This window comes from Canis lupus, chromosome 17 (assembly GCF_011100685.1).
Source record: "Canis lupus familiaris isolate Mischka breed German Shepherd chromosome 17, alternate assembly UU_Cfam_GSD_1.0, whole genome shotgun sequence".
Lineage (NCBI taxonomy): Eukaryota > Metazoa > Chordata > Mammalia > Carnivora > Canidae > Canis > Canis lupus.
The window spans coordinates 31,414,672-31,432,371 of NC_049238.1; the positions used below are offsets into that span (position 1 = coordinate 31,414,672).

General features: G+C 34.9%; 1 protein-coding gene across 7 annotated transcripts in view; it reads right to left on the reverse strand.

The window, feature by feature from the left end:
- Nucleotides 1-771: 771 nt before the first annotated feature.
- Nucleotides 772-17,700, reverse strand: part of MAP4K3 (mitogen-activated protein kinase kinase kinase kinase 3) — a 187,448-nt gene continuing 170,519 nt past the window's right edge. For 6 of the 7 annotated variants that reach the window (XM_038561331.1, XM_038561329.1, XM_038561332.1 and 3 more), the window contains 8 exons: nt 17,434-17,492; nt 16,340-16,443; nt 12,142-12,313; nt 9,141-9,209; nt 8,965-9,057; nt 5,989-6,059; nt 3,187-3,242; nt 772-2,523 (listed from right to left, as the gene is read on the reverse strand). In XM_038561331.1, the coding sequence (XP_038417259.1) occupies nt 2,436-2,523; nt 3,187-3,242; nt 5,989-6,059; nt 8,965-9,057; nt 9,141-9,209; nt 12,142-12,313; nt 16,340-16,443; nt 17,434-17,492 (712 nt within the window). In that variant the 3' untranslated portion in view covers nt 772-2,435. Of the gene's footprint in view, nt 2,524-3,186; nt 3,243-5,988; nt 6,085-8,964; nt 9,058-9,140; nt 9,210-12,141; nt 12,314-16,339; nt 16,444-17,433; nt 17,493-17,700 lie in introns of all 7 variants that reach the window. The other variant, XR_005372332.1, reaches the window with a different exon arrangement.

The window sequence follows — 17,700 nt, forward strand, 5'->3', positions numbered from 1 at the left end:
AGGTTACTTGGGCTTGGCCCCCAAAGTGTGATTCCAGGGGTCTATGTTGTTTAAAAGCCCATGAATAACACACAAACCAGCTGTATATTTTCTGGAAATAATTCTAAGTGTCTGACAGTTAAATATGATTGTTAAATTTTCTGAGATGCGACTCTATATATATATAACTTACAGGACTTGGAAACTAGAAAAAACAGTGGTCCAGAAAAAGGATCAACAACTTGGTCAATAAATGCCAAGAACAAAATCTTAATTTCTTGAAAGTCTATTCCATGAGTCTTTCTTTTTCAAAAAGTCAATGATAATGTTATTCTGGCAAAGATGTGTTTTTGAGTCATTATTCAGTCATTAATGCTAAGATCAGTGACAATGTATTTATTTGGGAAAAGTGACACATATATACAACTGCTATAATTATTAACACCTATATGATTTAGAAGTCATGTTTTAGATAAGAAAACTGTTCTAAGAGTCAAGTAAATTACCTAACATCACACAGAAGGGTGGTGACACTACCAAGAGTAGAAATGGTGCCTCATGATCCACCATCCAGTTCTTCCAATCTAATTGTCCCCTTCTTTAACTTCCAAAACTGCATTCCCAACACGCTCCCCTTCCTTTCTGTAACCCAGGAGTTGGCATACTTTTTCTATAAAAGGGTCAGACGGTAAATGTTTAAGGCTCTGTAAGCCATACAGCTTTCTTGCAACCATTCACCTCTGTCACTGTAGCACAAACACAGCCATAAACAACACATAAATGAGTATGTGGTGCGGTGTTCCAATGAAACTTTATTTACAAAAACAGGTGGTAAGCAGGATTGGGCTGAGGTATGTTTGCCGACACCTGCTCCGTAAGACTATGAATGTTCAATTGATTTTTCTGATCGGAAAGTTGAAAATTCTATAAAAGATGCCCCGTTATGAAACTGAGATGACACTTCAAATAAAAATATGATCTAAGGGACATGAAGTATTTAAGGGGGTATTTAAAGAGTCAACGCAGAATGATTAAAAACTGTTTTCTCCTTAATATATTTTAGTCTTACTCCATATAAGCCAGATGACAAGCTACTATACAACCGCATGTTAAAAAACATGTTTATTTTACACTATGTACAATCAGGAACATATTTAAAAGCATTATCAATTAAAATAAATGAAGACCATAAATCACAATTTAGTTTGTTCCTAGTGTATATATCCACATTAAAATATAAAGAACATATACCAAAAAAGAGCCAAAGTGTGCATTTTGCTAAAACTTGGTATATACATATTCCATTGGAAAAAAGCAATCAAAAAGGACCTTAAATCAAAACTAAGTTCCTGTGATGTGTAGTAACCATTATATTGTTCATATGAGGTAGTAACTAAATTATTTTGGCCATGTGTGAATACTCTAAGTCAAAAGAAATATGAAAATGATCATAAAATAAGGCCAACCAAAGCAAAAATTTCACTAGAAATTTGAACCACTCCACTCTATGGAATGTTATAGTTCTTCAATATGATTATATGAAATGTTTAGTGTGGACTCTTTAATAATGCTAATTTATCCTTTGTGCATACTTTGCATACTGTAATTCAGACAACAACTGCAGTGTTATATCACGGTACCGCTATTCTGTGATTCAAAATTTTTTCAAAGGTATGTTTTTAAGCACAGACAATCTTACAGGATTCTGCTTAAATATAAAAAGACCAGTTACTACAACAGGTGGTTAATTGGTTTGTTTCACATAGAAAACAATCCAAATACATTTAAAAAAAGATATTGTGGAGCCAAATGTGTATTGACAATGTCACAGCTTACTTTTGTGACTTAATACATCACATATCGATATTCTGTGCAAATATAAACACCAGTGTACTTGCATTAAAATTAAAAACAAGATTATAAAATGATTATAGCCTCCATTACAATTTTGAAAGTTACAAGATTTATATTTGTATTACTAAATTACATATAATAAAAATACAATAGTGTTAAATGTACTGTTTGCCAGCATCCCATTTTGTAATATAGCCACACCCAAGAATATACTAAGAATTCTTAAAATATTAACCCCAGTTGCATTTTTCATCAACATTTACATTTGTACAGATAAGACGCTTACTTGTACATCTCATAAAAGTACATTATCTACATAAATTCTTAGTGTATGTCTTCAGCAATATGAAGTTTCACAGAAAAATACTGCCCATATGTACAAAGATTACATAACAATGAATTAAGCACTTGTGTGGTTCAATATGCTAAATATATCCATACCACTTAAAACAAAAAGGCTCCCCATCTTGTCTCATGCCACAATAAATTACATGTAACTGAAGCCAGGTCACTGCAGCTTTTGTACAGCTTCAAGCATTCATCAATGTTGCGGCAGTAGTGTTTGTTCTTTCTAGAATTAACTGTCCAAAGCACAGACTTCCTCAGTAACTGTTTTCATGGCCTGCCAGGATGTATAAGTTGCTATTTGCCGTGGGGTTATCAGTTGGCCTACTTTCCAAAACCACGACCCTAAAATAATAATAATAATAATAATAATTAATAATAATCAGACAAAATGTTATTCTTGAAAACTAACGTTAGCAGAAACGTTTTCCATTGCTTCTTCATTTTATGCCTCTATAAATGCTGTTTATTTGATTTGTGGACAGAAAATGATTTGCAAATCCCTATGATTACAGAACCAGTTCCAACCCCAGGAAATAATTTTGCTGCCCACCATCTCCCACCTCTAAGCTGGTGTTCTAAGGGTCAGAGGTGGAGAAAACCTGTATTTGGAATAATTTGGGGAACTTAATTTTTACAAGGTATAAAATCATCTGTCGTTCAAGAATCAGAAAGTATACCAGAATAGAACCCAAAGATTCTATGTGGCACTAAAACCAAAAAGTTTTATTTGTTAGCATATGGTATTTCCTCTTTCTCACCCTGTAAATCATACTTTAGATAGCACATTTAATGCAAAATTAGTACTGACAGATAGATATATTCCTGCTACTTGGAAGATCAGGCACATTTTATAACTTTCTGACTTGTGAATTCTTCAGTGTGAAAAATACAATGTTGAATATATTACTGTAGAAATTTCAATTCCCTTGAAAAAGAAATCAGTTTCATGCTGGATTTATGAAATGCATTTAGTACTATGTATTTAACACAATCCATTCTCCATACCTGTCAGATCCAAGCAGTCTGAAAATTCTTGTGTTATCTGAAATTTCTTGTGTTACCTGTTCAATTAAAATATAAACTTAATTTCTGGAATTAAAGGCACAAAATTTTATATGGGCATTTAATTTATAGCTCTACTGAAAAGAAATATAATTCCTAAGATGAAAATAGAACCTTGCATGATTGTTAACTTAAATCAGTACATAAATACATCAGAGTTTGTTAGTCTATGTGCTTAATTTTCAATTAATCATAAAATAGGAGAGTAGGAAAACCATTTACTTATTAATTACAGACCCCGGAAAAATTTAAAAGCAAGCACCTAGACCATTTATCGATCAGAAACCTCTGTCAGTTATGTTAATACTAACAGCAAGGCCACTGTAGCAGCAAGCCACTCAGATCTGGTTCTTTTATTTCAAAGGCTGCACTGTGGTATGATGGGACAAATTCGAGATTGGAATTTGAAGCCCTGCTCTCCCACTTATGGGAGTGTCCAGTTACGACACTGGACAAGGTTATATAATTTCCTGAAAATGGTTTTGTCTTCTGTAAAATAAAAAGAGAAAAATCTCTACCCTGCAGTACTGTGCAGTGTTCTTAGAAGCAGTAGTAGGTATAAGCACTAGCTAAGGCAGTGCTTATACTTACTTAGCTTACTAGCTAAGGCAGTGCTCAATAGATGATTTTTCTTTCCTGTATCTCCCCCAGTCTCCTGAAATAGTATTTTCTGAAGGCATGTATCCTTTAAGAAGTCCTCAGTGTGGCAAATTACCAGTTGGGAAGTTAAAGATAAGTCTATGGGAGAAAGAAAAACCCACTATTTTTGCTTACTAAATGCAAAACATTCTAAATTATAATGGCATAACTTCTCCCCACAATGTCATAGGCTGAAAAAACCATTTGATTTCCAAACTAAATGCATTCTATTAGTACCTCTAAAATTGGTTATTCTGGAAACACTAAGGATTCTCACTCTCTTTTGGAACCCAGCACATCTGAAGGCTACAACCTGTTAACTTCAGTAATAGTGGCTCACCATGACTGATCTTCAGTGTGTTTGGGGGTTTGCCTAATAGAAGGACCTAACATTTTTGGAGGAGCAGTATTCAGTACAGGCTGTTGGCACAGTTTGAAACAGCCCCTCAGGGGATTTTTTTGGACAACCTTTTCTTTTTCTGAAACTGCTCTCTTGTATCCTGCCCATGGTGTCTTTCTTTCTCTGCCTAGTGTTTATTAGTTGCTGACTATTCTTATCTCCTGCTCAATTCCCCCAGGTGATTTTTCAAACTTCCTGAGAAGCCCTTTTGTGGGAAGAGCTACTAGAAACATATTAGCTATGAAGTTTCTTTTCTTTCATTTAAAATTTTTATTTTTAAGCAGTCTCTACAACCCAATGGGGCTCGAATTTATAACCCTGTGCCTTGGCTAAAAGCCGCATGCTCTACAGATGGAGCCCCTGTACAGATGGAGTCAATCAGATGCCCCTATGACTTTTCTGGAATACTTATTATAAGCCAGGCATTATGCTAAGCATATTACATGCTTCCTTTCATTTAATATTAATAACTCAAAGAAGTAAGTACTATTTTGTTATCTTCAATTCACAAATGAAAAAGTATAGGCAAAGAGAAGTTAAGTGACATGCAATGGCCACAGTTATGAAATAGCAGGATGGAGACTTGAATCCGGTACTTTCAACTCCAGAACTCATGCTCATGGTAACTCTGCTATAATGTCCACTTGGTTAGAAGACATACTTTGAGCTTAGAATGACAGTTTAGAACACAAATGAGCTACTTTCTTGCTTCAGGCACCCAAGGTTCTCTTTTCCCTCTAATGCTCAAGTGAAAGTTAAACTATTGAGAGGGGTTTGGGGTACTGAAACGTTGGAAACGTCCAAGGAAACTGAGAGTTTCTGGTGACTTAATTTGCCCATAATATTCTTAGGGGCAATACCACATCTTGCTCACATCTGTAATCCCAGTGCATTCTGGTGGAAATGCTGAGCAGAACTGAGTATGTCACAGGAACTGGGAATTAAATTGTTCCTGGAGCTAAATTAAGGCAGGAAGAAACAAGTGGGGCACCTGGGTGGCTCAGTCAGTTAAACATTGACTCTTGATTTCAGCTCAGGTCATGGTTTCAGGGTTGTGAGATTAAGCCCCATATTGGGTTCTGCACTCTGCTTGGCATTTTCTCTCCCTCTGCCCCTCCCCCCATGCTCATGTTCTCTCTCTAAAATAATAAATAATAAATAGAATCTAAACAAAAACCAGACATACAATTTGCATATCTCTACCAAAGCATCTATAGAAAAGGAGAGGAGGAGCCAAAGAATCTTATAAATGTCAAGTGAATACGGGTAAGAGAGACAACAGGTAAGGCAGTTGAAAAGGAATGTGCAATCCTTTACTTATAAGCCTGCTCTGGTCATTATTTCTGAAATACAAAGTAGAAAGTTGCCTCAAGACAGAGCCAGCATCTACACTCTTGTTCCAAGTGTGGTCTGGGAGAGTTGAAAGAAAATCACTTTTAGCAGTATCAGGAAATTCTTGTTCTGAATGTAGGAGTATCTGGTTGCACATAAAATATGCACTGGAGTTGTTTGAGTGAATGGAGAGAGGTGCTGCAGAGTATGTGCTATTAATTTAATTACCAGGCTGAATACAGTAAATATTAATAAAGTGAGCATACCAAGTATTCCTCTATTAATTAGGAATTTTTCAAAGTTAAAGGAAATTATTTGAAGTAGAATTTGATAGCTTCATGACTATTTAATGGACACAATTTTTAAAAGCTTACCTCATTAGATCTAAAACTTCTACCTTGCATTCCATGTTTCCAGAACGCTAGCACACTGTCTTGTAGGCAAACTAGCAGGCAAGAACAGCTCAGTTACTGTTAATAGTACAAAAGTTCAACCAATAAGCATCATTTTGTCCCTCTATCTTGTATAGCAATACTTCATTTAATAACTATCAGCTATTCCATATTTACATGGCATCTTTACTTTTGTTTTTGTTTTGTTTTTTTTTTGCATCTTTACTTTTGAAATGAAAAATACACATATGCCAGATAGAACTTATTCAACTTTTTGGCAGGAAAAAAGAAAATTCTTCAAAAATATTGTTTTGTTTCTAGAAATTTTTTTGAAAATATTTGAAAATGACAATATTTGAAAATAAGGTGTTTCAAACACCTAGAAAAATATGAGAATAGCACAGAAACATATGCATTTACTATTTAACTAGCAAATCCTAACATTTTGCCATATTTGCCTTTTGTTTTAAATAAAAACAAATATAGCTGGCATCCACATAAAACCTCCTGTAATCCCATTCCAGTCCTTCTTCCCTCCCTGACACACTATTTTAAAACTGGTGCTTGGGCAGCCCGGGTGGCTCAGTGGTTTAGCGCCACCTTCAGCCCAGGGCGTGGTCCTGGAGACCCGGGATCGAGTCCCAGGTCAGGGTCCCTGCATGGGGACATGCTTCTCCCTCTGCCTGTGTCTCTGCCTCTCTCTGTCTCTCATGAATAAATATAAAATCTTAAAAAAATGCATATTTAAATACATACTTTTGTGTGTATTCAGCAAGGAAACGTCCAATTTTGTTTCTTGTAGATAGCCAATTGTACCAGCATCATTTGCTGAACATCCACCATTTTCCACTGACATATTATGCTTATAAATTTCCATCTATATATAGGCCCATTTCTGAGCCTTCTCTTCTAGAGCCACTGTTCTATTTATTTATCCCTGTCTTGCTTGAGCCCACACTGTCTTAATCACTATAGCTTTATAAAAGTTTCAACACTGAGTAGGGCAAGTATTCTTTGAAATGTATTTTACTGTTCTTAGCCTTTGGTTCTTTCATATGAATTTTAAGATCAGCTTATCAAGTGGCATAAAACATCTTGTCAGGATTTTTATTATAAATGCACTAAATTTGTGGTTTCATTTATTAAGAACTGACACCTTTCTTATATTCTGTCATTCTATCCATGGACATGGTATAGTTCTTCATTTGTTCAAATCGACTTTTATGTTTTTAAACAATAATTTTAAACAATTTGGAATTTCCTAGATAATGACCTTAAACATATTCTGATTACATTTAATTCCACCTATTTTATTGCCATTGTCAATGAGATCTTTTTTCCTTTCAAAAATTTCACAATTACCGGCACACTGAAAAGTGATTCATTTCTGTTAGTCACATTCAGCAACTCTGAATTCTCCTAGTGGTTCCTGTTTAGAGAGCTGTACATTCTATATAGATAATACCATCAGCAAAAAAGGATCTTGTGTTTTTTTCTTTCTAATCCTCATAGTTTCCTTTCTTGTCTAGTAAGATGTTGAAATGTGATGATAGTAGGTATTCTTACCTTGTTCTTGACTTTAATGGGAGAGTTTAACCATTAAAACATGAATATTTTAAAATATACTTTGCTAGATGAAGAACATTTCCTTCTATTCCTAATTTGCTAAGAAGTTGGGTTCTTTTTTTCTTAAATCACGAATGACTTGGATTTTACTCAATGCTTTTTGTCTATTTACCAAAAAATTATGTGATTTTTTGCTTTTAAAATTTAGTAAACAAATTTTCTGATGCTTAACTATCCCTACTTTCCTGACATAAAGTCTATTATTTGATGATACAGAATTCTATTTGTTAGTACTTTAGATTTTTTTCAAAATCTATTTTTGTGAGACTGGATAATTTTGTTTTCTATGTTAATCTTGCTTGACCTTAGTATCAGTGTCAAACACTGATTTGTTCAGCATTCCTTCTCTATCAATAATCTGAAATAGTTTGTATAGATAGAGATCATCTCTTTTTTTAAGGGTGGATAAAAATCTCCTATAAAGCCATCAGGCCTTAGGTGCGGAGAGTCTTGGTTACCAGGCATCTCAAGCAAGGAGCCTGGCTCTGGTTCCTATCTCCTGTGGGATACTTTTCATCTTCTTTATTACCAGGAGCCCAGCACATCTGTTGGCTTCAGGCCTGCATACTGCTTTGAGTTTCTGTTCTTTATCTTACTCTTTGGCCCTGACCTTGTGTTTTTAAGCATGGATTCCATTTTAACATCTTGAAGAGATTTCCCTCATTATCATCGGCATTTGCTTGCTGGCAGAGAGGCATTCTAATTGGAGGACAGAGTAAAAATAGAGCCAGGAATAAGACAAATGAACTATTTGCTCTCGGCCCTACCCTCAATCAACATATATATGTGGAAATATCTTTCACTGATAACAAGACCAAAAAAATTGTCTAGTTAAATACTGAATTAGCTCTCCTTCATTTTTCCAGCATCATCTCATATATGATCATTTTTACCTACTTTTCTGGAATGTAATCATTTTAGAATACTGATTCTGTAAGAAATCTTTTTTCAGAAAACACTCTAGTCAAGCAAAATGTGAGGATGATAAGGAGATTCCATGATCTCATTATGGAGGTGCTTAAAATGCTCTGATAAGCAAATACAACAGCAAAAATATAACAGAGTACCCTAAGTCTGAAATTTTCAAGTATTTATAGGGAAACTACAGGAATTTGGAGAAATGGGAATTCACAACTGTGTTATGAAAAATAATATTTAATTATTTCTTTTGAAATGTCAAATCTCTAAGGAGGGTAACATTATTTATAGATTATATCAGTTATTAACTATTTCAGAGAATTATAAAAGACTGCTACTTCAAATAACTATCACATAAGTTATTTTAAGGAGCTCTTACTGAAATCATACAAGAAATCCAAAACTTTTACTTACCTATTGATTCAATCTGGAAATCAAAGGTGAGTTCAGATGATAGTTTTCTGCTAGATTTTAATCTTCCTTGGAGATTTACTATTTTGATACAACCTAAAGAAGGTAGGGAAAATTCACTCAGAAACCAAGATTAAGAAAAAAGTGTTAAAATAAGGTGTTCATAAAGAAAAACTTACAGTCCAAGCATACAAGAATGGTATCTCTCTCCAGTTGAGTTACGTGAGTAACATTTGTCTGTGGGCTATCTGTAACACAAACAAACTCAATAAACTTACACAAAAAAGTAATATTGAAAGCACAGAAGTATAAAAACAAGAATTCTGAACATCACTGAATTTGAAATGGATTTACATTTTTAGCTATACATATATAGTGGCTGAACCAGGCTGCTTGGGGGTCTAAACTCTGATCCAAGTGCTAAACAAAGTGAGTGCTCGGTGGAACGCTATCGTCATTACTACTGTCAATCTTCTTCATTTGTATGTGGAATCAGGAGTCTAATCTTCTATATTATGGTTATGAGTGATTCCTCCTTTTAAGCTCAGAAGGCCACGGACTATGCTTTTGTACTTTATTATATGGTTGTGCCTGGCACCACATGTAATATTTACTGAGTGAATCAAAGTCAAATATTTCAAGTACAAATGAAATTAAAAGAAATACTGAAGTATTTTGAGAAGTATAAATACCAAAATGCAAAGAGGCATTACTTTTATTATAATGATTTATCAAAGTTCTTACAAACTCAGAATATTTAAATAATGATTTGCCATAAAGTGAAAAGTAGGTTATCCTAAACTTTATATGAACGTCAAAACTGAAATTGCTGAGCTATAGGCCTTTGTTTCTGGCCTTATATTTCCTAAGAGTCTGATGACCTACAGTCCGCTGTTTCTATTTCCCATAGTATTTAGGTATCCAAGGACTGCAGTATTTCAGACCTGCAAATGTATTTTAGACCTGGTACTTCTGTAACTATCCAGGGCTGAAAGAACCTAGAGTAGGCCTCCTGCAAATCTGATCTTTGTAGCCCTTATACACATGGGTGAAAATTAACAATCTATTCAATCTAGATCTACACAATCTATTTCAGTTCAGGAAGCCAGTCCAGCATTACTAGAGAGAAAGCCAGGAAAATAAGGTTTTATCAACTGCTTGTATTAATTAGTTACCACGCACTGGAATCATCTAGAGATCTTTAAAAAATACTGATGCATAGCTTTACCTCTAGATGTTCTTATTTAATTGAGGGTGTGTGTGACTTGAGGTGTCAGGAGTTTTAAAAGCTTCCCAAGTAGATTCTAAACTGCAGCAGAGTTTAGGAAACCACTGGTTTAGAATCTCGTTTGATGTAAAAGTCTAACTATACTTTCTCTTACTCAATTTTTATCTCACCATCTCAAAACCAGAGATGAGTTATACTTATCATATTTAACCTCTAATAAAGAGATATCCTTACAGGAAGGGAATGAAATTAAAAATTCCTTAAAAGGAAGGTACCCATAGTATTAAATTCTTTTGTGCAGAGATTAGGCCCTTCATTCAATAGTTTGTAGAGAAGGATTTAAAATTAAAATGCTTGGGAGAAATAAGGCATTAACTGAAAATCACTAACAATAAAGTACCAGTCACCCAACAATGCCTGTCTGTAAAACAGAGGCGAAGAGATCAGGAAAGCAGGAGTGAGCCCACTATCTGAAAGGAAGAAGCAGTGTCTAAGGGAAAAGGCCGTATAGATTATTTAGGGGAGCCAGAGAAGCCACATTATGTTGCCAAGGGCCAACCACGTTTTCCTTCAACAATATGTCCTTAAAGGAAAACGGTTTCAAGTTTCCTGGGCTTCAGTAAGTCCTGTAATTGTCTCTAGGGTTCTTAATGTGTTTGTGATTTTTTTCTACTGCAGAAAACTTCAACTCTTAATTTCTTTCCTTTTGTGAACACTCAGGCTTCCAACAAACTCCTGACTCATCAGTATTTAGTAGTAAACTGGCTTAACATTTCCGTAAGAACCCAAAAACTCTGACAAAGAGGCTCTACAAGACTTTTAAAAATTGCCTTCTAGGGGCACCTGAGTAGTTCAGTCAGTTAAGCATGACTCTTAATTTTGGCTCAGGTCATGATCTCAGGGTCATGAGATTGAGCCCTATGTCAGGCTCCACACTGGGCATGGAGTTCTGTTAAGATTATCCCCCTCAATCTCCCTGTCCCTCTACCTCTCTGCCCTTCACATGCCTTGCTCTCTAAATAAATAAAAAGTGCCTTCTAAAATGGCCACTGTATTTTACAGCAAAACACCATACAATGTCATTTTAAAAGGGAGAAACAACAAAAGGAGCTCCATAATAAATACAGTGCTTTAAAAATAAGAAAAAAAAAAACTGTCCAGGTTACTTTTTTTAAAGTGTAAAAGTTCAGATTTACTTACCACATAACACAAGTTTTACTAATGCGTACTGATAACAAAATTGAAGGTTTCAAACTATAATCAAATTTCTGTAAAAAGCTCATTAATTGTAAATAATATTTCTAGCTATGAAGGAAAGATCTGCTATGCAACTAAACAACGCAGATCAAAATGTAAGGAAACAAGTTATATAAAAAATTATTTTCAAGTACCATCTAATATTTCAGAAGGAGCTATTTCATTATAATTTATATCCTAATTACAAATCATTAAAAATTTATTAAAGTTATAGTAGCTGTGTTTCAATTCTAGGAATAAAATGGAAAATAAACTACACTCAGTGCAGTTTTTCCTTTTATTTAAATCAACTTTTCTAGGCCTGAGATAGGTGTATTTGTGTAGTTTTCAAAGTGTGGTTCCTGTATTCACATCATCAGCACCACATAGGAACATACAAAAGTAAAATCCGCAGGTCCCACGTCAGATGTACTGAACGAAGAACTCTCGCAGTGGGGGCCAGCAAGCCTCCAGGTGATTCAGATGTATACTTGGGTTCAGGAATGCATTATGTTTTAAATGTGTCAAACAAATTAGCTGTTTTAAAGCAAGCCATATTCTTTTTCCAGAAGTTATTAAGTTATTCCAGATTAGATTTTAATATGTTATTCCAGATTAGTTTTTTATGCACTATATTTGCCTGAGAGCTACAGTAAGTTTATTATTTATAAAATCAAATAATGTATTGGCCTTAATAATCAACAAAAATCACAAACCTGATTCTGTAAACCATGAAGAGGTAGAATTTGGATTGACTGTTTCAAATCGAACCACTTGGTTGAAGTCTCTCCCTCTACTGACACCAACACAGACTAAAGGGTACTCCTGTTCAGGAACTACCAGCATTTCAAACATTCTAAGTGGACATGGTATAGGAAAATCTATGTGCTAAAGAGAGAAACAAAAATATATTAAACAAAGGAAAGCAAAAGCCAAATAGTTTCATGAGAACACCGTTAAGAATTTTTAGTTTTATGAAAATAAAGAAAATAACTCTCTACTAAAAGATTGCTTCTTGCCACAGAAACTTTGGATATGCAGAGAAATACAAATTATAAAGTATTTAAGGTTTAAGCACTGTACAAATTTTTTAAAGTTAAAAAAATCACATAATTTTAGGACATCATGGCTAGAAGGGAACTTATAAATCACCTGTCTAGCCCTCTCTTTTCAGAGGTGGAAACCGAGACCTAGGAATCTGGTGACTGGTCCAGGGTCCTCCAGCCCTTTCTGGCAGTATCTCCTGCCTCCCAATTTGATGCTGCTTCAGTTATACTCCCTGCCTTCTTATCCAACTGAGCAAACATGGGTAAGAGCACTGAAATGCTAGTTAGCAAGAAACCCTCTTCTTGTAACTGGACAGGAAAAAAAAAATCACAAATAAGAGATATTTATCCTCATATCTCAAGTGACTATTCATGAACTCACAGTTATGATGCAACCAATTTTATTTAACTTCAAAGTTATTTTTATGTTGCTACAGAATGCTATAGAAAGTCTAAATAAATTCATATTTACTAAATTTAGAAAAATCGATGGAGAACATTAACATAATCAGGAAATTAAACTACCAACTACTATACATATCCACCTGAATGACTAAAATGAAATGATTGACACAAAAAGTGTTACCCAGAGAGGAGCAGACGAACGCTCACAAGGTGATATGTGCATGACCTGTATAGTATGGCCACACTAGATACCTACATTATCTGTTCCTGCTGAAGATATGCATCCCTTTGAGCCTGGCAAGAATACTCTGGTTATACGTTCTAGAGAACATGAGTATGCATGTGCATAGGAGGCATATGCAAAAATGTTCACAGCAGTACTGTTCAAATAACAAAAAACTGGAAGTATCCCAAATGCTCATCTACAGTAGATAGATAAAATAATGGCATATTCACACAATGGGAAATTATAGAACAATGAAAATGAGCTATATCCAACAATGAAATATGTTGTTACACAAAAGTCAGACATGAATGAGTATATACTTTATGATTCCATGTACATACTGTTGAAAAATCAGGTAAAATTAATTCTAATGTTTTAGAGGTGCATGTTTATCCGGTAAAAATGGAAAGTACAGGCGCTGACTTGGTGGGAGGTGCCATGGGGAGTTCTGAGTAGCTAGTGATACTCTTCACAATAAAAGTTGCTTTTTCAAAAAATATCAATCTTATACATACTTTAATAAGTCCACTCAGTATCTTTGTATTTTTGTTGCTCTTATAAATGGGCTGTATTTTCATTTTATTCTGCAAAGGGTAAGCAGTAATGGTACTTACCAAAGCTACTGAATTTATATTTTAATTTGGCAACTCATAGATTCTAAAGAAAATAAAGTCTGGAGAAAAGAAACTGGTAAAATGGGGCTACCGTAACTACCATTCTTAGAGAGTTAGAAAATATGATGTGGTCCTGTGGCTAGAAGGTAAAGCCTGTGCATCTGTTGTCCTCATCCATATCCCTTCCTTCCCTGTGACTGCCAGAGCACCTACAAGTGTACAGAGACTTTTCATCAATGCTCTCCAAATCCCCTCTCTAGAAGCTTTCCCATTACCTGAGGAATAGGCTTTCCATAAAATTGGCCATATTTTTTAATAAGGTAAAACAATTTAAATAATTCTCTTTGAAAAAAATTCTCTTTGAAATGTGATAAGAACAGTAAAGCAGAAAACAATGCTTCTGTTTAATTTTGTCAGCAAATAAGAAAACCAAGAGATTCTGAATAATTCTATTTAGCTTCTAATAATGTGTGCTAAGTCATTAACAGAAGAGGATTCCCATCTAAGAGCTTTAAATCCAGTTGCTATTGGTAATGGTCTTTGAACCAGTGACTACATCTTATTCATTTTCTTCTCTAGTTAAAAAGCACTGTGCCTGGTTTGTAATAAGCACATAATATGTTTGCTGGAAAGGTCTTTAATTTCTAACTTTTACTTATGAAAATGTAGTCTAATGAAGCAAAATCTCTGTCAGAAATGTCATTAAGAGGAAGGGAGACTACAGAAAGGATAAAAATGTTTTTAAACACATAAGACTGTAGAATAGAAAAATCATAAACACTAATCACAATAATGTCAAACTTAGAAACAAAATATCCCCAGTATTTTGAAGTAGAGAGATGGGAAAGAGAGTTGGGTTAAGATTCAGGGTAAGGGCCTACAGAGAGCTCAGGGAGTATAAGGAAAATGGGAAGTGTGCAGTCTTAAGGGAGATGGTATTCCAAGTGTAGTATCTTAGAACACTGGCAACAGGCCTCATTAATTAGTCAGTGCCAGGCTCCCTGCAACCAACCACCTGGAAAAGAGAACATGTGGATGGGTAATTTTTAAGCTTCTCATGTCTTCAAAGTGTATATTCTTTCCTGCATGTTCTTCATATCTAAAATTCTTTTTTTTAAAGATTTTATTTATTTATTCATAGAGACAGAGAGAGAAAGAGAGAGGCAGAGGGAGAAGCAGGCTCCATGCAGGGAGCCCGATGTGGGACTTGATCCTGGGTCTCCAGGATCACACCCCAGGCGGCACGAAACCGCTGCACCACCAGGGCTGCCCCCTAAAATTCCTTTAATAGAGAAAAGGTCTTTCATTATATGTTAGGATAAGTGGTATAACATATCAGGTAATGTAAAAAATTCATTCATCCTAAGTTTTAATCAGACTCGATCTATGAAAACTGACAGAATGAAACTATTTTTTATTCTGCTATAGGTTAGGAATGAAAGGAATTGGGAGGACCTAATTAAAATAAAAAGGAAAAGATAGGAAGACCACAGGGAAGGGAAGGGCTGCAGAAAAATCAAACTGTGCACACTTTATACCCCCCATCTAGAGGAGGCATGCTTTTGTTAAATAGGCAAAAATAAAGAGGACCGGAGAACAAAACCGTTTTTGCCATAAATGGGCTGTATTCAGAAGTCTTGCTTTAGATAGTTCATATGGCTATTTATTTCTCCCCTTCAGTTTTTGGTTTAAACAATTTTTACTTCAGTGATTTGTGGCAAGAGCACCTCAATGGGTTCAAAATTCTTGAAACTATTTTTTCATTTCTTTAGCCCTACTTAATGTTGAGGTTAACAAATAGTGATAGGAAATTAAAAAGATTCTTTAGTCACTTACAGAAATTTAAATAACAGGAAGCCAATACTTTAAGTACCCTAAGGCTGGATTATAAAATTTAGGAAGAATCTTCTCCAATTATATTCTGACCCCAATTTCTAGGGAGATGTCAAATGCTCAGGAAGTAAGACTACTTAATTTATATAAAATAGCAAAGAAAACAGCTTTAAAAATTCATTTGGTATTTCCTTGATGTGAATGAGCCCTTTTGTTAGTTTTTCCTCCAATTTTAAGTTACAGTTGAATAATATTAAATATTTTAAAGAATATTCATTAATTAAAGATTCTAGAGAAACTTAGGTACAAAAAAACCATCCATGGGAAGGCCTGACCAAATTAACAGTTAGGCATATAATCCAAGTAAATTCCCTCTCACTATGGTTATTCCCTTGTCCTCTTAGGCCAAATGCCAACCTGTAGGTTGTTTCTCCACTGTGATGAAGCAGGTCAGCCAGAGAACATATTTAAACAACATTCCACTGCTTCTTAACACCTCCTGTTCTGGACATCAGACTGTGTGTGTGAGATGCTATTTCTTGCTCCTTCTGCCATTTCCCTTAAGTATTTCTCTAGTCTCTTTTAAAACTTATATCTGGCTAACTGATTTCCTTACAATTAGGAAATTTCCTTTCCTGCCACATAATCCAAAATCATGAAATTAACTTGGGAAGTAATGGGAAAAAAGAAAAAATGTGGTGTTTGGTTTTTTTTTTTTTTTGAAGAACAAGAAAATTGACTTAATTAAGCTTTTATACTAAGAATGACTTAGGTTGCTTTTCATGCTTACCTTAATTAACATAAATTTCTGCATTGGTTCAACCCATTCTAATAAAACAATGCTAGTCTGAAGTGCCCCACATAGGTACTTATGGCCTGTGTAAGGATTTCGCACTGTCAAGGCAAAAAAGTATATGTAAGTTCTCTTATAATGCAAAGTCCTGACAACAGTAGTTGCATGCTCTGAAAACAAACAAAAGCTGGCTGTCAGTTCATTTCTTAATCAGACTGCAGGGTGAAAACACCTTCCATGAGAGTAGGAAACTCCATCACTTGCAGGAGTTTTGTCTTATTACAAATAAGTTCTAGGGTCTGGGGTTAGGAAAAAAGATTTTAGGTCTCATGGTACCAGGACGATTAGGTGAGGCAGCAAGATCCTGAAGGAAGATCATACATGGGTTTGGGGAGAAGTTGCCAAATAGGCTAAATATAGCACATTTAGGGAAAGGTGGCTAAGGGTGCTTTTGGTAGTAATGTTCAGAGACAGTGATATTTTGGTTCTAGCAACATGAAGACATTAATCAAATCTTAAAATATAGGTTTACAAATAAAACAAAGCCTCAGAGTTTCTTAAGGGAAGGAAAGAAAATTATTTTTTGCTTTTGCTAGGGGCAAATAAAACAGCTGGTTGTGATGGGAATGGGGGAGGAATTTAGGATCATAGTGTGTGAAGGAGATTATAACCTTCACATCATAGGAATATGATTTCACATATTAAAGGCATGAAGATATATGCTCAATGAATAAATGCAGTTTCATAAGCTATTACTGAGCAGCATGTGAATGATAAGGAACAGGCCCCCCCCTGGAGAACGGGGTATGATAAAGTGCTATAATAAAAAGTCATCCTACTTTCTCCATTTACTCAGTCAATAAATTATTTGCAAAACGACCGTTATGTGCAAGGTACTATATTAGGTTTAGTTTACATGGAGACTGAATGGCCAAGACATTTGTTTTACTTAAGGGGGAAAAATAAACTACTACTGCCAGAATGCCCTGGAGAAGTACTATTTTATACTAGATTTAAAAATGAGCCTCACAGTGTTTTCTTATCTGCTCTGCAAAGCAGGAGAACTACACGTCATGGAACAGTTTACTTACCAACACAACATTTCTGACACCACTTGGTTTCAGGGATTTTTGCTGATACAGCAAATTTCCTAAATGTAAATGAAAATGAATATATAATACATGTAGGTGAAGTTAGTATATGATAATGGTGTCATTACAGATCAGTGGAGAAAGGATGAGTTGTTAAAAATTGGTGCTGACCTACTAGGTCATCTACTAAAAATAATACACTTGCTCTGTTTCTCATCCCTCCTCCAATTCCAAATAGATTAAGGATTTATTAATGTATGAAGAACA